Source organism: Rousettus aegyptiacus, unplaced genomic scaffold (assembly GCF_014176215.1).
Source record: "Rousettus aegyptiacus isolate mRouAeg1 unplaced genomic scaffold, mRouAeg1.p scaffold_m13_p_7, whole genome shotgun sequence".
In the NCBI taxonomy this organism is placed as follows: domain Eukaryota; kingdom Metazoa; phylum Chordata; class Mammalia; order Chiroptera; family Pteropodidae; genus Rousettus; species Rousettus aegyptiacus.
The window spans coordinates 8,205,026-8,226,553 of record NW_023416310.1 but is presented as its reverse complement, the minus strand read 5'-3'; the positions used below and the strand labels follow the sequence as shown (position 1 = coordinate 8,226,553).

The following is a 21,528-nucleotide window of genomic DNA, read 5'->3' as shown; positions in this document are numbered from 1 at the left end:
ATATATCCTTCAATACTGCTTTTAATAAGGTTCTGTCATTGGTAAACTCTGAAAATCCCTTACAAACCAGTGAATAATATTTTAATGATGTCTTGGTTGCCAATTATTTCTATTCAAAGCTTTGAAATATTACTCCGTCATCTGCTAGCATCCGTTACCATCATGAGAGATGTGTGCTACCTGATTGTCTTTTCTTTGTAGTTTATCTTTTTTCTTTGACACTTTCCCCTAAACTTTTTATTCTGAAAGTTTTCAAAACTTTAGAAAAGTTGTAAGAATAATACAAAGATTACTTACATACCCTTCACCGAGATTCACCAATTCTCTCCATTCATTTCACATTTTTCTTCCTTTTCTGGTCCATTGAAATAGTAATCTGGCTAAGCCTGGCTATATCTTTTTATATTTATTTCTTTTAATAATGTGTTATTACTAGATGTTTGAAATAGAAAAATGCGTTAAAGCATGAGCTTATTACTATGTTATCTTGACAGTAAACCCTGAATAAGCCTTTATTATTCCAGTAGACCTTACTCTATCTTTATAAAACAAAGAGCTATCTATGCTACTATTAAAAGTATTAAGAAGAATATTTTAGATCATAAGATATTCAAATGGAAACAGAGATTTCTCCATACAATTCATACCGAATTGGCTGTAATTGATTAGAGTTTCTTCTACCAAGCTTTCTTTCTGTCATGTCATAGTGGGTCAAAAGCACCAACAATTTCTCACATGCATAGTGATTGGGCCACTCCATTTTTTCAAGAGTAAATCTCTGTTAATAAAATAAAAGTAAAACAAGGTTTTGTTATCTCTTGGAGATGAACAACACTCTCAGGTACTATTATTTTTTCCTTGGCCTTAACACTAGTTAAGGTATTATCAATGAGAATATTCCCAGAAAGAACAATAAACTCCCTAAGGAGGCAATAATGCATAATAATTAAGTGAGAGGGTTGCCGGTTTGAATGCAGCATAGCATTTCCAAGATGTTGATAAATTACTTGACCTCTCTTAGCTTCAAGTTTTCTACCTGTAAAATATACTCAGCTCACAGATTATGAAGATGAAACAGAATTACATGTAACGTGTTAAATGTAACAGCAAATTTTAAACATTCGATGAATGTTGGTTGCCATTATTATTACCGTTGTTGGTAGGGATAAGCAAAAAGTAGTTAGAATTTACAGCCATTATATTAGGGGTTAATATAAATAATCTCATTTAATCCTCATTGCGATTTCATGAAATAACTAGTATTATTTATATTTTGAGGATAACAGATATCCAGTGTCACACAGTGACAAACTGTCCAAATTTAAATTTAGGTAACCGATTACAAATCCCAGTATAGCCTCCGTCAGCTATACTGCCTTCCATAACAATGTACTTGATCCGGACATTCTCTGGCTGTTGGCCCCTCTCTCCGACATATCCCTGAATATGACATACCCGAACATGGAATTTACGGTCTCTTTAACAAACGGCACAACTGAGATTTGTTTTATGGTCTGCAAAGTAAGCTGACTGTGTGGAAAAGGAATGAAGATAAAAATAAGTGCTGAAATATATATATGCAGTAAATAGCGATCTGTTTTAAATTTCCTCTCAGTGATTATCCCTTCTTATCTTCCTAGTATCTAACTTCAGACAGTAGAGAAAGATATTTATATTCAGATACCTGAAATAATAATAAATCAGGTCTTCGGCACCTGATTGCCTTCACCAACTTATTCTTGTTTAAAAGGAATTCTTGAATAACCTAGCAAGAAAAAAGAAAATAGGTATTGAGGTTTCAAAGTTTTTTAAAAAACTTCTGAAAAAAACACATTTGAAGTATTAGTTATTACCTCTGGGAATGGGAACCCCTCACAACTGCAAGCTTTTCTGAAAATAAATTATATACATGTTACTAATATAATCCGATTCTGAAATCAACTTATCCGATCCCCTCTCATTTAATGGAAAATGTCCTTGCACATTATCCAAGCCATAAAGCTTCTCCTCAAATCACTGTTTAATTATTATCTTCTGAGACGGCCTAATTTTTGAACAGAACCAAGAAACGAATTTTGTGAAATGTTATTCATTTAGATACGGAGGAAGGTTACATGGAACTAATTCAGCCATAGGTGTATAAACAGGCCATGGCCCAAAAGAATGAATTAAAAAAAAAAAACAGCTCACTTCTTAATGTTGTTCTCCACGGCAACGAGCTGCCTGTGACGCTCCGCATGGTGCCACTCGCAGGGACAGCAGTGTCCACGGCCGTGGGCTTCACAGCGTCCCTCGGTCTGACATAATTTGCATCCATTACGTTCATGATCCTTAACTGAGCCTTTGTGGAGATACCAAGTATGATTTTCACTGCTTTTTACAATTTTTTTTTTCCTTTGTCCAAATTTTCGAAAATGAATACTGCCTAGCACAGTGCCTAGTATATAATAGGGTTTCAATACATTTAGGTTGAATCATGTAATGACCACAACAGTAATTCTTAGGATAAAGTAGATCTAGAGCTGTTACTATCACATGACACTACTTTTTTTTTTATTTCTGTAAATCGCCCTTCTATCGGAAAGTGTTAATTTGTAACTTGAAATTATACATTCGTAATAATCAACAATGGAAATTTTTGTGGTTTATTTGATAGCTATGTACAAAAAAAGTAGGATATAATTCTTATTAGCAGTATTACAAAGATTATTTACTTACTAGAATAGTTCAGGAAATGGTTCCTTTAATAAGAATATTTAAAAAATATAGTAGTTAATTACCTCTGCTAGTATCTAGCTCTCAGTTACCTGGAGCTATTTTTAAACTATGAATTATGACTGTGGCACAGGTGTGGGGCCCTAGTCCCCTTTAAAAGGAAAGCAGGCCTACCTTTGACATTGTTTTGAAAATACAGAAGAACAGGCATAATTGATGTGACCTAAAATTGTCATTTATAAGATATCAAAAGAGTATAGATAATGGAATCTTATGTATAAGAACATTTATTTCTTCCATGATATCATCGATAATTTAAAGATGTTAATAAAACATATTAACACAAACAGAATTTCTTTTAAAAGATGATTTTAAATGATTTCCTAATCTCTCCTGAGAGTGAGAGGCCTTCTGATTTATTATGTATCAGTGACGTCTTTTTTTAACCAATACCAATGAAGAAGGACCAAGCTATTTTCAATAAAATGAACATATATTGAAATTAGTTTTAATACATTATCTTCACACACAATAAAAATGCACAATAGGACAATTAAAAATCATTAAGTATATAACTACATCACTAACATAAAAACAAATGGTTTTAATTCCGCTTTCCCCTAAGACTTATCAGTATATTTTTTCTTCGAATGGATTTCTATACTGAAAACATACTTTTAAGATCTATACCAATAAATGATTTGGTATCACAGTATAAAACTGTACTTAACCTATATTAATCATTTGTATCCCATTATTTCATTCGTGTAACATGCATTGAATGTCTACTATGTATATGTGACACAACTCCCAACACTGAGGACTCCCATCTAGTGGGGAAGACAGGTGTGTAAAATGTACCACAGGAACAGGGAGGGACATGCGGGTACATGATGCTAATGCTCTAAGGTAACACTCCCAGCGTCTGCTTACCTGGATGGGAACACACGGAGCAATGAGCCAGTTTCTTAACAGGGAGTGGTTGTTGATTAGAGTAGCAAGAAGTTTCATTCCACTGAGTAAACCTTTACAAGAAAATGGTTTTTAAAAGAAAAAAAAAAAAAAACAAGGTCACCAAAATGCCACCAAAATGCCACGTTCTCAAATATCAAGCTATTCTGCTCCCTCCGACCCGTATACTTATTTTCTCTTTGGTGGTAGATAAAGTTGCTGGCCCAGACTGGGGAAATCTTCAGGCCGTGGACTGCAATTTTTAAATGTGGCCTCAGGGACAGAAAAATTTCAACAGGGGAGGAGAGAGTCAGAGATAAGGAGAGGAAGAGGGCCAAGGACTGAGAGAGGCGGGGAAGGGTAAAGGAAGAGGGAGAAAAAGACGTGTGTGTGTGTGTGTGTGTGTGTGTGTGTGTGTGTGTGTGTGTTTGTATTCATACATTCATCCATCTTTTTTTAAAACAACCTTCACTTAGACTTGTACGTGGGGAGAATGATTTGTATCCGTCTTTGATCTCCTCTGTGTGTGCCAGAGTATAAAACAAACAGAATCATGTACATGAACTCTTCTGTATATCAAAATAAGGATGAAGCGCAAAGTGTAAAACTAAACATAACATCAAGCTTCTGGGTAAAAACAGTTTTAAAAAATCCAGATTATTTGAAATGATCATTTTCTTAACATATTACATAAACAGCAAAAACATTACCTGTTTATTATGAAAGACTTTAAGAAAATGTATACTACTAAATATCCACTAAATGTCCACTAAAGAAAAGTTAATTTTGGGCTAAAGTTCCTGCTCAACATAAAACCACCAAGAGGATAATTATTTATCATAAAGCTTAAGTGTTCTGATGGTCCTCTACATACAGAAGTTAAAGATTAAGTAAAAAGCTAAATTAACCTCTTCAGCTCACTGGGTAGTAACTGGCACTAAGGGTTCCCATTTAGCTTTCAGAATTTCTAGTTCACTTTCCACTATTAGCATTAATTGCTGCTGAATAAATAATAAATAGAGCTTCAAAAATTAAAAATAACCAGGGAAAAAAAATGTTAGTCTAAATTAATCAAAATTAAAATGACACAATCATAACAAGAAATGTAATGACAGTATTTTCAAATGTTCGGAACAACATTTAGTAAAATGTTGCCAAAAGTATAAATTTGCAAAAACTTTTTCAATATGAATGAATCATAGTTAGCCAAGTACCGTATTTGCTTATTTTTCCTTTTTTATATTATTTTTCACAATTTCCAAATGATTCCTTAAGACTTACCTGCATGCCAAAGCATACCACTTTTTTCTGCTTTGGCATAGTAATTGCTGATCTCAATAATGGATTTATTGACGTCTTACACCTATCAACAACAGCTTTATAGCTGAAAGGGAAGCATTATAGCAAAGAGCACAGTAACTTAAAAACTTTTGTCATGGTCATTCCTTCTTGATTTCTACAACGGATCTTTTCTTTCATGCAATCACCATCTCAAACCTATTGGAGGCCAAGGCTGTTTTAAGTCTCTCAGTATCTTAGTTTCTGTCTTTTACTCGTTCTATACTTTATCATCAATTATATTACTTTTTATAAACCAATGCTTTCACCAAGTAAATATAATTCCCATGCTTTCGAAACTAAATAGCATAGGGTTTGTATATTTCAATATATTCTGTATCTTAATGGTCTTAAATCCTTAAATTGCACAGTCTAAATGAATTAGAATTAATGTATTACTACAGGTATGATTATAGAAGAAAGGACAATCAAGTAAAAATTTTGATCGAGTGTTACTATTATTAAATACATAGGTCAGGCGTTTCACTTTTAAAAAGTAAATACAACATCGAAGTATTTTGTACCAAAAATAATTTTAAATATAAAATTATTTAATATTATGCTATCTTTACATGGTGGTAAAATTGTCTAAAATAGCTTGTATGGCAAATGCCCATGGCTATAAATAAAAGCATTTGACATCTTACTATTTGTGTTTGCTGTGAGCTAATAATATTGGAAAAAAACATAGTATGGCTTGGGATATATATACTCTCATTCTTTCTTTGGAAAAGTTCAGAATAAATAAAAATAACTGATATCAAATGAAAACTTAAATCAGTTTAAAAATATAAAACCCTTTTTAAAAGAGTATAATACTTTTTGTAACATTCACTATTAAGTTTAACCAGAACAAAAGTCTAATGTCACGAGAAACTATAGTTTTTAGTTACCTCTGAAGTAAACTTTGCCCTTTCAAAATGTGTATAAGCTTCAAAGCCTGCTCTTTTCCAACTCCAGGGACTCCCTTTCAGAAAGTGGGAAAAGAAATTCACATATTAATCACCAGGAAATGAATAAATATTGTTAAGTCTATTTGATAGAAGATTGTGCCGCTGAAAGGATAAGGTAGCTCTATGTAATGAGAAGTGCAAGATACATTGCTATGTGTGAGATGAAAATTGCTGAATGGCATACAGCGTGATCTAGATTTGTTAGTTAAACACTGTTTATATTGTTAATCTATGCAAACAAAAAAGTCAAAGGATTATATACCAAACCACCGATAGTGTTTATTTTAGGAAAAGGAGGAACATAATTTAAAGGGTATTCACTTTCTTTTAATTATTTTGATAGTATTTTAATGTGACCTAACTTTATAACCAGGAAAAAGCATTCAATGATTTAAACATTTAATGATATTAATATTTAATAGTTAAAGACCCAGAATCAAAAGAGAACAGAAGAGACTTTCAAGTTAACCCTTGAAATTAATAACTTAAGGGAATTAAAACAATCATTAAGTTTCCAACACAATAAACATGTATCCACATGACAACTTCCAGTTTAAATTGAGTCTTCTGGTTCCTATAACAGTTAATGAATATGTCCTTAAAAGCAGAGCTGCTATTTAGCCAATATGCACTAGGAGACACATATCAGTGTTAAAACACTTCCAAACTAGTTAGTAAATAGCCATTACCCAACCCTTGCTGGCAAAGGGGTCTCTAACCTGAAGCCTCTTCCCAACCCACCAGGATCCTGCTACTAAAATGGTAGCACCAGGCACAATAGAGGGTTCCATACGCATACGTCTTTGGCATACCAGTTGTGATATATCATCCTTCTTGTATTAGCATTTAGCTACATCTTAAATTTTTTTAAGGCAAATCATGTTAGTACATAGTCTTAAGAATCTTTACATAAACAATAAAATAGATAGCAGTTTTGATCACAAAGGATACAAAACATCAAAATAGCTAATGCTAATTAATATGCAATGTCACACTGCTGTAGCTAAATTCAGTTTCTGTGAGCTCGAGTTTGCAAATTTTTTCTTACATTCAACACTGAGCTGTTTTTAGTTTTTATGATAAAATTACATATGAAAAACAGGAATCTTCTATTTCATAACTATATAAATTATAATAAATATATAATTATAATAAATTACTTTGTGTTATTTAAAAGTTTTTTCTTCCTGCTTCCTTTACTTACTAGTTAGAAAAAATGTTGCTTCTTCTGGTCATCGATGACATAAATTTGAAATTAGGATTAATAATTTTACTATCCTGCTGTCTTCTTCCCTTTTAGTATTCTGAAGAATAGAATTATATGTCTTCCTTCTCCAGATATCTCTTGAGGATAGACTAGATAGTATAGTATAATGAAGATTTCGTAAGGACACAGAGATGCTTAGTAGAGCACAATGATAGGACTACATAGGAAGAACTACAATACATTTTACGGTTAGCGTGTAAGAATGGGGTTATCCTCATAATTCTTAATTCACCACTTAGCTACTATAACTATTTGTTATGGTACTATATCGTTTATCTTAAGATATCAATAGAAGGTTTTCATAACAAAACGGAACGCCATACTAAGAGGCATGGAAAGATGAATGGCTTACCCCAATAATCAAGTAGCCTAGCAACAGTAAAAATAATGCTGGGTGTGTGCACAGTTGCAAAGTTAAAAGGCATATTAAAACCAAAAAACAGACAAAATGTGACATAAGCTAACATTGGCATGAGACAAAAAAAGAGTAATTTTGTTATTTCTTTAAAAAAGTAGTTGAATTTGAATATGAATCTCTTAATCTAGAGTTATGGTTTACTGAGATTCAAGCTGTGGTACCAGTTATTATTCTATTCACATTTATAACGTCCAGTGTCCCAATGAGCTAGCTTTTTAACACCACTCGAAATGCCGATTATATGTTATTGAATAGTTTATTATGCCTAAAATTATATTCTAAATTAGATTGTAAATCATATTACTATACATAGTCATATTTATGCAGTACATAAGGTATCAAAAAAGACACACTAGGAATAGTAATAAATACAAAAATTTCAGCATACCTTTGGAAGATAATCACAGCCAAGTAGTATGGCTAGTCCAACCAGAGCATCTCTATCCAAACCTAGTTCACTCATGATAGATGACATTGTATAACAGTCAACATGTGGGTCCTAGAGGAAAGTACGGATTTAGTTTAATCTTCAAAAAGTAAATATTTATACATTAAAAACACTAGACAACAAAATTTGTCACGGTTGTTTCTAAATGTTTAATTATTCCTAAAAGTTTAAATAGAAAAATTACCTGATCACCAGAATCTAAAAGTAGATTTTCACCTTACGAAATTAAATACTGTTAAATGTATATTACTGAAAGTAAACATTCCCTAAAATTGAATCATCTAAACTTAACTATTAGTAACAATGTGCTGCATCTTCTTACAGAAAACATTTTCCTTAACACACATATACAACCATTATTAATTATATTTTTAAGTAAGATTATATGTATAAAAGTACTATTTTGCAACATTTCTTACCCACTAATATATCCGGATATCTTTAATGTTAATAATATACACTTTTTATTTATTTAATTTATTATTTTAGGCAAGACGACCCTTAGTTGGCCTCACAGATTTGCAAGGACCTTGTCAGCTTACAATCCCTTATTTATTTTATTTTATTTTTTATGCCTACAGCACCTGGTCTTCCCTTTGTGGTCTCCCATCCAAGTGCTAACCAGGCCCAGCCCTGCTTAGCTTCCAAGATCAGCCAGGATCAAGCTTGTTTAAGGTAGCATGGCCATAGACTAATGTACATTTTTTAAATGACCACTTACATTATACAGTCGTGTTTCTGAGGTCTTGTTTCTCAATGGACACACTGCTAACATTTATGGAGAGATAACAGAATTGTGTGGCAAGAGGTTTAGCTTTCCTGGCTCCAATCTGCCAAACGTGTAGTCTCTCTCTTGCCCAACCTTGAATCGTTACAACCAAAATGCTCCTTGAGCCACCTCCCTAGCTGAGAACCATGGCTCTATTTGACTAATCCACATCAATGAGCTTTTGGGCTGTTTGCCAGACTTTTGTAATTACTAACAATGCTACAATCCACACCCTTGCATTATCTTTCCTTGCCTCTCTGGAGGTGTTTTTGAGGATAACTAAAAGTAGAATTTTGGGTCACAGTGATACATTACATGTGCAATTTTATAATATATTGTTGAAGCTGATTTAGAATTAAACTATGTGAAAGAAGTCATGCCCTTAGGAAAGAAATCCACATTCCAAAGAAAATGGCAATGATATTTTTAATAACGGTTAGCATTTCATTTAGCCATTGCTATGTGCCAGGTATCACGGCAAGCATTTAAACGCATTATTTCATTTCAATATTTAATAATCTCTTTCAAAAAAAAAAAGTAGTTTGAAAAACAAGTGCTGACAAAGAGAAAGAAAGAATACCTTGGCATTCATAGTGAAATTCCTATAAACGGTCTGGGCCCCATAAAGGAAAGCGTCTCCGTCGTCGGTGAGGCAGCCGTCCACATGGCCGCTGGCGTTGAGGTAGGCGCACATGGCTTCGGCTTCCCCGGCAGCCTGCACCCAGGGGATCCCTAAGCAGTCCAGCAGTTCCAGACACTGAACAGAGAAAGTAGATGCAAGAAATCTGACATTTCTACTGCTAATTTTTTCAGTGTTTAACTTACTTCTTCTGTTACAAATGTTAACAGCAGCTTTTTAGGTGTTTGACAAATTATGATATTTAAGAAACAATTAGAAATGTGAACACCGACTATGGCATTAAGGAATGATTGCTGAACTTTTAGGTGTGATAATAAAAATTTTATTGTGCTTATTTTTTGTTAAGAGTCCTCATCTTTTAGACAAAGGTACTGAAATATTGAAACACTATTATATCTGGGATTTGTTTCAAGATAACAGTGGAGCAACTGATGAAACAAGATTGGCTAAGAGTTAATAATTATTTAAGGTCGATGATGGGTTACTTTTGTATTGTTTTAAAATTTTCTGTAATGAAAAGTTAAACATTCTTAATGTCGATTACAAAATAATCAAATAGGAGATTTGAATTTGGGTGGTGAACACAAAATGCAATATACAGATAATGTATTATTGAATTGTACACTTGAAAATATATAATGTATTAACCTATGTCACCTCATAAATTTAACTGAAAAAAAGTAATCCATATTCAATTTTCATTGTTTTGCTGAATGGTGTCTCAAGATTCTGGAAATATTTTTAAATGCTTAATAATCACATTAAAATTTACATCTGTAAAACTTTACAAATATTCTTTTCACATGATGGTTAATCTAACATAAGGTCTTCCAAAGACGATGCTACTACACAATTTTAAGCTGAAGCCTCAAAGTTCACTTGTTTTCCTCATATCATCTCTTCCGCATAATGCAACTGTCAGATTGTGGGACACCATACAGGGGTCACTCACCGATGGCCATCTAGGAAGTCATGTCTGTGCAGAATGTTTCCATCGATTTGCTGATGCAAAAAACAATCCTCTGCGAGTTTGCTTTGGGTTATGAATTTAACGCAGCTGAGTAGCTTATAGTTTAGTATTATAGCCTAGTGCATTCTTTCTTGTCAGATCTCATTCTCACATTCTCTCACTGGGGAATAACGGGTATGGTGAGGAAAAGAGGCTACTTGTAGTTTTTAGAGACTGATAGAATAAATATTTCTTATGCTTTAAATGATTAATGGCTTGCATGCTATATTACAAAATAAAAACCTCTCTCAGGTGTTGCCCAAGGTGGACAAGGTTCAAAAAGACAAAGTACTGTATTGACAAATGGTACTTTTCAGGACTCCGGCCGGGTGACTTTAAGAGAGTATTGTTACAGGTGTAATTCTGTTGAAACGCCATAGCTCCTTTGACCTTCCTCTAGATAAGAAGTAACCTTTCATAATAAACAAAAGAGTTTGAAAGTCATTTAGATTCCTGTGTCATCTGTTATTCCACTTCTTTCCAAAAACCAACAATTTGTGATAAGGCTGGCTGTAAATTTCCTTACCCTAAATCTTGGTCACGCAGGGTAGAGGTGGTGCTGGAGGAAAACTAATTTGTGCTTTTCATGCTTTTACCTAAAAGTTGGCAGTGGGTTATTTGAAAGTAGGGCCTAGTCACTGAGGATACAGGAATAGGAAGATGAAAACCAGGCAGGTAATACTGAACAAAATGTCAAAGAACACTCCAACTGCTGCAATAAAAAAACAGGAATGGAGCAATTTTCTCAAAAAGAGATGGTCATCTTTTTGCTTTATACTGGGTATTTAATGTCCTAAGTATGTGGACTGTGATTATTTCTAGGAACTGATTAAACAATAAATAATTAGAATCCAGTACAGATATTTTCCTCAGCTACTGAGAGCTATTAGGGTGGAACAGTCACTAATTAGAAACTATTCTTAAAAAACATCACGGAAGAATAAAAAATAAAATTTCAGGAGAAAATGATTATTAATTTATGCAATGCCTGTTAAAAGAAATGACAATTTTAACCAAAATTAAAGACAGGAATATGAATTAAAAGCAAGTATAATAAAAAGCTTATATCCTTCACATATAAAGAACTTAAAGAGAAAGCTATGTACATAAACATGTTCATAATTTCGCATATGATAGAGAAGAGCTGAAAGGTAAACAATATATACAATCACAGGGAATAATTTCGTAGCTTCATACATGTTGCACAACCACCAGAAGTTCTGAATTTGAATAGAATGCAGAATGTGGCAAGAGGGAAACGTGGACAGGAGACGTGAAGTGAAAAGTCCAAGATAAAAATCATGTAGGCGCTATTACGGCAAGTTTTACAATATACATACATTTGAAAAGAGACAAAATAATAATAGCTTCCTATTGTTTTAATAATATGTTTTACTTATAATTTCTCTTCTTAACTCGTATAGAAATATAATATTTTATAATAAAAATGTATTAAAATATAACAATAAGTGCTTTTAAAAATTACAAAGTCCTAAGGAAAGCCAATTATGTATTCAATATATGAAGCATCATCAATCTTGAATGAGAAAAGTATGAATTAATGAGATCTCTATTCTGGGAATTCTTTTAAGTGCTAAGGATGTCATAGAAGATAATATGTCCATGTACTAGTTGCTTTAGCTATTAGATATTTAGACATTTTTCTCTCATTTTACCACATCTTTGCAAAGTATTACTATCCTCATTTCACAGAGTAGGAAATGCAGTAAACATAACTTAAAAATCTTGCTTGACACCTTAGAGTTTCAAGATGCCAGAGCCAGAACTTGAACTTTGGTCCTAAATATAAGCTCTTTTCTCTATCCACACTGGGCTTCTGTATACAATAATGTCAGTGAGTACTGAAGATGATTATACAACAAGCTTTATCAGAATAAAATGTTCTAGAATTATTAAACCAGAATTATTAAAGCAGATCTGAATGCTCACCTCTCTCAAGACTGATTTAAAGTATGATCTTCCTGTTTTCTGAGACCATGTTTTCTCAGAAGGCCCATATCGAATCTGATTCCTCTTGTTTATGACATCAGCTTTCAGCTTTGGGGGTTCCCCTTCCATAACAAATACCAGTTTAACATCCATCAGAGTTAAATGTGTGATACGAAAAAATAAATTTCTGAAATTTAAAAATTTGTAATATATTAATCATTATGTATTGATAGCAAAAGTCAACATAGCAGTATGATATAATGGCAAGAACATCAGACTAGTATCTAAAACATTTTATTTATTATGATTTTATTTTAACTGGATAGAGCAACCACTAAATGCTATGTGGAAAATGGTTTAGAGGAGGAGGTGGCTAGCTGCTGAGGGAGAGAAGCTAGTGAAGATGTTATTTCAGCAGTACGGATGAGATAATGTTGGCATACATGGAGGTGGTGCCTCTGGACATCGAGAGAAGTCTACGAACACAAAGCATACTTGGGAAGTAGAACTGGCAAGACTTCCCGATGGATTAGACTTGGGGCTGGAAATAACAGGAGAGAGAATGGCTCCAAAATTTCTGGCTGTGGTCACTGAAGCATCCAAGTGGACATGTTAAATAGGCAGCTAAGTATGTGAGTCTGGAGCTCAAAAGGTAAGAGGTACAAATTTGTGAATCATCAACAGAAAGATGGGAGATCTAGACATGTTAATATATTTTACAATCTCAAAATATACAACAAGAAATGAAGTGGAAACAAAACCAAGGCATCGACTGCTTATGCAATCACATATTTATATTCTAAGAACGTTTACTATACCTGAGATGGGGCTTCATGACCGTTCCAATCATTTTTTTGACCGACTGTGCTTCACATACCCAGAGACTCAGGTCAACTGCAATGGTTTTCCCAGCAAGACTATGCAAGTCGATGGGATGCTTAACAGGCTCCAAAATTTGCCACAAGTCATTCACTCCCATTCTGGTTGTTATCTGTTGTTACTTGTACCACACTTTCAGAAACTGTTAAAAGACACAGAAGCTCAGAAAAGAAATTCAAAAAATATATTGAGGGCTAGTTTAGGATAATTCCATAAATAAGAGGATTCTCTTTATTTCTTTCATTAGTCAGTTTTTCGGAATGAATCAAGAATATCTAAAACATCAAAAATGGTGGTAAATAACTACTGGCTACAAAAGTACTGATGCAATTAACAGATTAAAAGTTATCTGCAGATTGCAATACGCTAAATTTGTCCTTAAAATCCACTCATATCACCGAAGATAGACTTCTCTATAGTACTGAAAAATAAAGTTATTTTAAAATTTAATATAAATCAAATATCAATGGTCTGCTCATCCCTCCTCATTCTTTCCTTTTCTCTCCTACGTCCTCGTTAGCAGTAGCCAAATTTTTTACATGGTTACCTTAATATTGCATAAAACTTAGAAAATAAATTTTAAAAATTACCCCTCCCATGGTGATAATTGGCTTTGTTCCAGCTAATAAGAAGCAGTAATAAATGCAAGTGGACTGAAAAACAGGAATGCTGTTACTCATATACATTTACTTTCCTGAGAATTCACTCCATGATTTTCCTAAAGTGGAAGTAAGACTGGCTACTATCATAATCAGGAAAAAAGAAAAAAAAAAAAAAGGCAAAGAAACAGGAGAACAAGCAAACAAACCAAAGGAAAAATAAGAGGTTAATTAAGGAAAACTTTGATGAAGATAGAAAATGCGGAGTTGAAGGAATATGGAATTATCTTTTTAAAGAGCATTGACTGGCTTTTTAATTGCAAGGTCACACATGTTTATTTTAAAGAAAAAAAAAATTTTAACCTATAGTCCCACTATCCAAAGAAAACTAATGTTAAACTTTCCTATGTGCATATTTTAAAAACAAAATTTGATTAAACTCTGCTATTGTAACCTCTCTGATATTTTCTACAGGCCAGTTATTCCTTATCAAACATCTACATCGTTTGTTATTATTTGAAAAAATATTATGCATTTGCTATGAAGATTCAGTCTGATACAAATATAATTCAGATGATCATCCTCTGAATAATGATCTCAATTCATTCCAAAACACAAGCATAGTCTAAAGGCTATATGCAAAGACCATAATGTGAAACCATTTTAAATAAAAAGCACTGTATTGTCTGTTCCTTTAACAGAGTTCATACGAAAAACAGATTTTCACAAATTGTACGTGGCTGCGAGAAAATAAATGCTGGCAGTGCTGCTGTCATTTTTTTCTGAACTTCTCTGAATCTTAATTTTATAATGGGACCAGCGACACCGAAGAATTATTTTGTGCACTCATTTTTATGAAGAACTACACGAATATATGCTATGTCGCTTCACAGAGGAAAATATGCAGATTTAAACAAAATAGTATCTATTTCACATGAAGAAACCTCATGGATTGGGCATTCTAGCATAGATTCAGAGTTAAGGTTTTATATCTTTGTTAATAGAAAAAGTTGTAGTTATTCTGGAAAAAGAGTGAGGACACACGTTTTCTAAGGCATTATTACTGTGAAGAGAAAGACTTTAAACCATCGGAACACGTAAAACAAAAAGACAGGAAGTTTGAGGAAGAAGTTTTTGTTAACAGTTTTGTTCTGCTTTGTGACTCTAGCTGGACACTGGAATGGACTGTTATTTAAGTAAATTGTGCAATTCCTCTCTCTGGAAAAACATTATCATAACTGATCTTATTTCATTTAAATGTGACCCTGACTCTAGCAGTCAAAATTTTAAATGCCAGTATCCCCTGATTTAGCAATAGTTCTCCTTGGAATTTATTTTAAAATATGTTCTTAGTTGTGTGAAGATTTACATACCAGGATATTCATTGCACACTGTTTATAACACCAAGACAGTGGGAAGAACCACATGTCCATCAGTAAAGGACATATCTTTAAGTATATTATGGTATGTTCAAACAATGGAATAGATGATGCAGCCAATAAAAATGGCATAGATCCATATGTTTTAATAAAAAAGTCTCTAAGTTTTAGAATTGAAAACAGGTACAAGATACGTTACATGTTAAGGATGACTAAAGATGACGAATAAGAAAAATGACTCTTCAAAGTATATTCCTTTGTGTCGTATATTGTTTTATATAACTATATACATGTGTTATTCTTCTAATCAAGAATGTGGTCCTATCTGTATATATAACTATATACATGTGTTATTCTTCTAATCAAGAATGTGGTCCTATCTGTAAAGGGTTGGGAAAATAAATTTGAAATCTTTAGATGGTTTACTTCTAGCCTAAATGTTAAACGACCAAATAGGGATATAGTTTATGGGTCAAATTAAAAACCAATGTTCTGCAAATTTATGAGTACCTTAATATCAAGTATGACTTCAGTGTGACTTTTTAAGGAATGAGATTCACATTTCCTGGTTTCCTTTGAATGCCTAGGAATTTGTCACATGGTCTTTTCTCTGGCCCTTTCAGCTCTAAAATTCAATCTATCATGTCTCCAGTGCTTGATTACATAAGCCGACTACACATATGTAAATGAATAGAAATGAATGAAGATTGTCAGGTAGTACAGCATTTTTTATCACATCACACAGAAATACACATTTACGTGTAGGGCTGTGACACAGACTGGACTCCTTCTGAGAATTATGGGAAAAACAAATTAGAGAAACACTAATGAGGGAGACTCTTAATTTTATGAACTGTAGTTCTCTATGTACTACAAACACATTAGGATCATTTTGTAAAGACTTTAATGTAATATATTATTTACTAGAGCAGAACTGATTTTCTTAATGTATTAAAAATGCCCACCTAAGACACCTGTTTGGTTATTCTTTTGCTATAATATGGGCAAAAGGCTACAAAGCTGTAACGATGGCTAAATGCACAGGCAAAAAGAAGAGTGTAACAGAATTATCTGTCCATTTCCAGAAAGTAAAATTCGAGTTATTATCTCTGAGCTAGTGTTCTTTGCTCCACTTTTCCTTAGTTATGTAACATTTTTAGAAAAAAAAAAAAAAAAAGTCTCTTTCAATTGCCAATCCTTCTGTTCACCATATTTTTAAGTTTATCTCAAAGCCTTTTAAATCACTGTGGCATCTGAACCTCGTTCCCAAATATCTATTGAAATGGATTTGAAAGAAAAGATTTAGTCTCTTTTGTGCTCAAGCACATTCCTATAAAGTAGTAATGCTGTTTCTTCACAAGCACGGAAGAATTGCTACTGTGAAATAAGGGCTTTTTCCACTTTTTTCTCTGAATGATGAGAATCACGGGCACATTTTTATAGGAGCTATTCTCTACCATGTGCCCCAATAAATTTTTCTCTTGGTGACTTACCATTAATGAATTTCTATTAGATCTTCTTCAATTACTGCAAGACTTTTTACATCCTTCACTTCCTTTAACTAAAAAAATGGCTCAGGACTATGCCAAGCAATAATATTTAACAGATTAGGGGGAGGACACGGGAACTGGGAAGTGAGCAGTAGGATTTATAGGAAGAATATTTTTAGAGTCAGAGGCAGACTACATGGAAAGGACGTTACTGTTGAGTCCCCTTTGAAGCCTACAGTGAAGGCGGTGTTCTTCATTCTCCCTAATATTACTGAGCCCACATCTTCTGATACCTCCTCTGAGCTCTTGACTAGAACAACTAAGCCCTACTTTATTTTTACATGGATGTGTAATATGCATCTAATTCTCTCAAAACTGTCTTACCCTTGGTCTTTCCCAAATATCCATGTGCTTAGGCCAAAAACTTAGGCATTTCTAATGATTCTTCTCTTTACTTTGCTCTCCAATAACAACCTGATGAGCAAATCCTCTATCTTTAAAATCTATACTAAATCCCCATTTCTAATGATATTCCCCTAACGCTGCCTGTATATACTTGTTAATAGTCTCCCAGCTGGTCCCCTGCTTCTATTTTTTGCTGCTCTCCACACCATACAATCATTCCCCCTAGAGAAGCCAGAGTGATCTTGTTTAAAAACCTAAAATGTTAAAATCTTCATCCCTTTAGTAATGGATAGTGAATTTACTTAAAGGTGACATACCTTGTTTATCACAATTTACTTCTTCATATATGGTGTTGTTTTAAAACAGTTGTAAAATGCAAAAAAAAAAAAAAAGTAAAATTACATAAGTGTTCTAAATGTCATACATTCTTTTAAAATACTATTTCAGGACTATCTTCAGTAGATCTACAATCTAAGTTGTTAAAGTACCTTTTGAAAACCACTCATATTCCTTATGAAAATCACTCATAAAAGGATAATTGTAAAAGAATACTTCAATAGTTCTGAAAGGATAAAATTATATGAAATGTATACTTATGAAAATACCACCATATTTTAAGAATACACTTAATACAAAATACCTTATTTCCCTGATCTATTGTTTTTCATTTGTTGTTACTTTCTTTGCATCATCCCTTCTTCTGAAGTGACAGTAAGTAAAAATGATAAGACTGTCAAAGCATGTAAAGTTCCAAAAAGGGACAGAATGCAACAGCTTTTAAGATATTCAAGTACAACTGCACTCAAAGACAGCAGATGGTTCCTGCATGAGGTCATGCAAGATGAGATTACTTGAAAGTAGCTCAGCACTAAATACAATTTATGTATATTTTGTCTTGTTTTTACTTTTAAATAGGGTGAAATTTTTGCATTGTGAAATTTGGTTAGTCTCTACTCATCTTTTATAATGTAATAATTTTACTGACATCAATCTGATCATGTAATCAATGTGTATTACACAGAAAAACCTTCTAAAATATTCACAATTTTTAAGAATTAGTGTGACATAAGCTTATGGGACTCAACAAAGTCAGAATAACCAATAATGAATAACTTTAATAACTGACTAGTGGTTTAAACTTATTTAGTTTAGTAACAGAACGCTAGACTTGGGATGGGAAACCTAGGATTCTAGTCTGGGATATATCACTGACTGGCTGTATAATGACGGAAGACATTTAACAGATCTCCAAAATGAGAGGTATTAAACCAGATGAACATGAGTTTCTGATATCCTTTGAATCTCATGACCTATTTTGGTAACTTGGTACTAAAAAAAATAAAAACCTCATCATTCCATTTAGATTTATTGCTTGGTAGAAAGAACATGAATTTCTAGTTTAAAGAAAGGGTTTAAAAATCCACTTCAGGTTAAAACAACAACAAAAAGAATCCTTTGATGTAACCATATGGTGTCCATAAATCAATTTATATTCTTAAACTTCCTTAAAAGCTAATAAGCTTTTATTGGTAAATTATAAAACTGAATGAGGTGAGAAAAGCCCAAAACCTTGCCAATTCCACTAATGAATTAAATTTAAAGAACATAGAGAGGTCAGTGATTTAATTTATGCAAAAAGACACATTTATTAAAGCAACACGTTTCCAATTTTATTTCATTTTTAAGCAAAAGCATTCGAAAGAAAATTTAACAATGAAGCAGGAAATACTTTATATTACCTTATTCCCATCTAGAAGACAATCTTTTCATATAAAGATTGGTAAACGGTATAGTATACTTCAGTACAGAATTGTACTGGATGGGATTTACTGCATAATTACACAAATTAAGGCTTTTTAAAAATTATTTCATCAGTTTTATTTTCATGTGAATATAGCTTAAACTTTGAAGCATAATATGACCCAGGTTTAACTTTGTTATCAATAAATATTTATTAAATGTCTATTACTTACCAGAAATTTTAGGTGCTGGAGATACAATAATGAAAGATAGAGCTCTGTGTTTAAGGACCTCGGAAGAGTGAGGCTAGAGGTAAAAAGAAAATTATAAGAATGTGGCAAATGACAAGAACAGGCACACAGGTAAAGAGGGTGAACTATGGTTTACAGAAAAAGAGGTACTTTATCTACTCTAATGCATCAAGGAAGGCTTCTTAAAGGAATTGACAGCTAAGCAGACACCTCCCAACATGTCCCCTAGTTTACTAAGGACCACTTAGACTAGATGTTGTAGTGTTTTAGTGTAGTTAACTATTATACTTAACATATGAAAGGGCCAAAAAAGAAATATTATATTTGATTATCTTAAGAAACAAAAGGGTGACTTTGATGGAAGGAATTCCATTAGTGGAGACGAGACATTTGACACCAATTCATTTGGCAGGTAGACTGGAGAGGCCGAAAAGGCCGCTTTTTCCCACGTAGAAAGGAAGATTACTTGGTTAGATCAGCAGTCACGTGAAGAGCTGTGCAGACAGAAGCCATAGCTTAAAGTTGGAGTGAGAAGAGCTCGGAAAGCTAAGTCAAGGAACTTAAACTTCATTAGCTCCGATCCTCGAGAGGGTTTAAAAGACCGGGTCGCGTGGGGCAAAGGATGATCGTAAATAAACAACCATAACGCCTTAAGGGATAATTGCTCTAATGGAAGTGTTTTTAAACATCACGTGAACACTGGAAAAGAGGAACACCCAAGCATGCCTACGAGGATCAGGGACAGGGAGGGCTCTGCCGAAGGTCCTGGGACAGGCGTGGGAGTGTGCCCCACCGTGTGCCCGGGAGCAGGACATTCAGAACCTAGAGGCCTTGGCGGAGCTGGCAGGGCGCCGAGCGGCCGGCGGACACCGAGTTCTCCCCCGCGGCTACAGCGCAGGGCCGCGGCTGTCACCGGGCTCGGGAAGCAGAGCCGGGAGGCGGCAGGCGCGACGCGGACGCGAACGCAGAGCTCGTCCCTAAGCAACGTGTCAAAGGGGCCAGCGCCGGGGCCAGGGCGGGGCCGGCCGTGTCTCCACCGCTCCGCGGGACTTACCCGGACACCCCGCCGTCACCAGCCAGCTTGGCCTCGATCCTAACGACTGCCTTCAAGTTTCTGAATTTTCTCTTCTCAAAACAAAACAACGAATAAGGAAAAACCTCCTCTTTCCTTCCCCAAACGAAGACTAGCGTTGGGGGGCTGGCACCCAGACCTCGGGAGTTCCTGGACTAACTTCGAACTCAGCGCCTCGCGCACGCGGCCCCGCCTCTTCCGGGAAGTGACCGTCCCCCGTTCCCCGCCCCGCCGCGCGCTGCTCCCCGCGGCTCCCGGCCTGCCCGCTGCACGCATGCGCGGAGCTGTTGCCGGGGCCCCCGAGAAATCTTCCCTTTCACTTAGGCAAATCGACACCCCCAGCCCCGCCCCGCCCTGTGTCCCGCGGCGGCGGAGTCCAGCGCCGCGACCCGCTTCCCCGGGCCGCCCACGGGCACTTCCGGCCCCTCCTTCCGACTCCAGTGGCGCGAAAACTGCGAACCGCGCACGCGCGGGCGGAGTCCCGGCGGGCGGGAGGGGGTGGGGCGCAGGCGCGGAGCGTCCGGCGGTGGGCGCCGGGGCGGCCGGGCTCCTGCCTTCCAGCCCCGCGGGCGTGCGGTTCCCGGCACACCAACGGTAGCCAGCCGAAGCCAAGACGCCGTAGGGTGGCCTTAGCGTCCTGTTGCACCGCGCCAGTGCCGCCGATCGGGTTCCTTGGGGAGACTTCGACTTGTTCGAGGTAGGGCGAGGGCGCGCGCCTTTGCTCTTTCTTGCTCTGGATCCACCCCCCTGTCGCTGCCCCCGTAGCTGGCGGACCCCCAGCTCGTCTGGTGGCGGCCGGGTCACCCGAGCTGCCGCGGGGTCCAGCGTGGTCCCCGTGGGCCCGGGCGCGCCGGCTGGCGGGCGGGGATCTTCGCGCCCTCCCTGCAGGCGGCACAGGTCCCCTCTGCCGCGGGAAACTTGCTGCTCTGCGCTGGGCCCCTCCTTCGGGGGCTCCGGTGGCGAGGCTCGCAGACCGCGCCTCGGGCTGCAGGACACGGCGCCCGGCCCCGAATGGCCCTTTGGCTTCGAGAAGTAGCCTGCGGGGGGATAGAGGTAAGGGGGTGAGGTTGCGATCGGGAATTGGACTCTTGCACGAATCTGATACCTCACTAGTACCAACTTAAGTATCTTTAAGAGATGTGTGCAGACACCATCTAGACTGGATTTGTTGTCACATCCCAGTGCCGTGAAAACAGAAACTGTATTGTCTAGAGCAATTAAATAGTGATGTCTGGCGCTTTCATGATGGCTTTTC

At 35.8% G+C, this 21,528-nt stretch overlaps 2 protein-coding genes across 8 annotated transcripts in view; one reads left to right on the top strand and one right to left on the bottom strand.

Moving 5' to 3' along the window:
* GEN1 (GEN1 Holliday junction 5' flap endonuclease) overlaps positions 1-20,479 on the bottom strand; it is a 28,798-nt gene extending 8,319 nt beyond the window's left edge. Inside the window, exons 1-13 of one of the 6 annotated variants that reach the window (XM_016153893.2) lie at positions 20,256-20,479; positions 19,184-19,256; positions 17,528-17,545; positions 13,277-13,479; positions 12,459-12,645; positions 9,440-9,616; positions 8,031-8,141; positions 5,898-5,971; positions 3,649-3,740; positions 2,191-2,341; positions 1,854-1,890; positions 1,685-1,765; positions 648-778 (exon numbers count right to left, since the gene is read on the bottom strand). In XM_016153893.2, the coding sequence (XP_016009379.2) occupies positions 648-778; positions 1,685-1,765; positions 1,854-1,890; positions 2,191-2,341; positions 3,649-3,740; positions 5,898-5,971; positions 8,031-8,141; positions 9,440-9,616; positions 12,459-12,645; positions 13,277-13,437 (1,202 nt within the window). In that variant the 5' untranslated portion in view covers positions 13,438-13,479; positions 17,528-17,545; positions 19,184-19,256; positions 20,256-20,479. Of the gene's footprint in view, positions 1-647; positions 779-1,684; positions 1,766-1,853; positions 1,891-2,190; positions 2,342-3,648; positions 3,741-5,897; positions 5,972-8,030; positions 8,142-9,439; positions 9,617-10,451; positions 12,646-13,276; positions 13,480-17,527; positions 17,549-19,183; positions 19,257-20,255 lie in introns of those variants that run through there. The other 5 variants (XM_016153892.2, XM_016153891.2, XM_016153894.2 and 2 more) reach the window with 5 other exon arrangements.
* Positions 20,480-20,783: 304 nt separating this feature from the next.
* The window catches only part of SMC6 (structural maintenance of chromosomes 6), a 59,188-nt gene continuing 58,443 nt past the window's right edge, over positions 20,784-21,528 (top strand). Inside the window, exon 1 of one of the 2 annotated variants that reach the window (XM_016153887.2) lies at positions 20,784-20,970. The gene's annotated coding sequence lies outside the window, so the exon portion shown is untranslated. Of the gene's footprint in view, positions 20,971-21,050; positions 21,327-21,528 lie in introns of those variants that run through there. The other variant, XM_016153888.2, reaches the window with a different exon arrangement.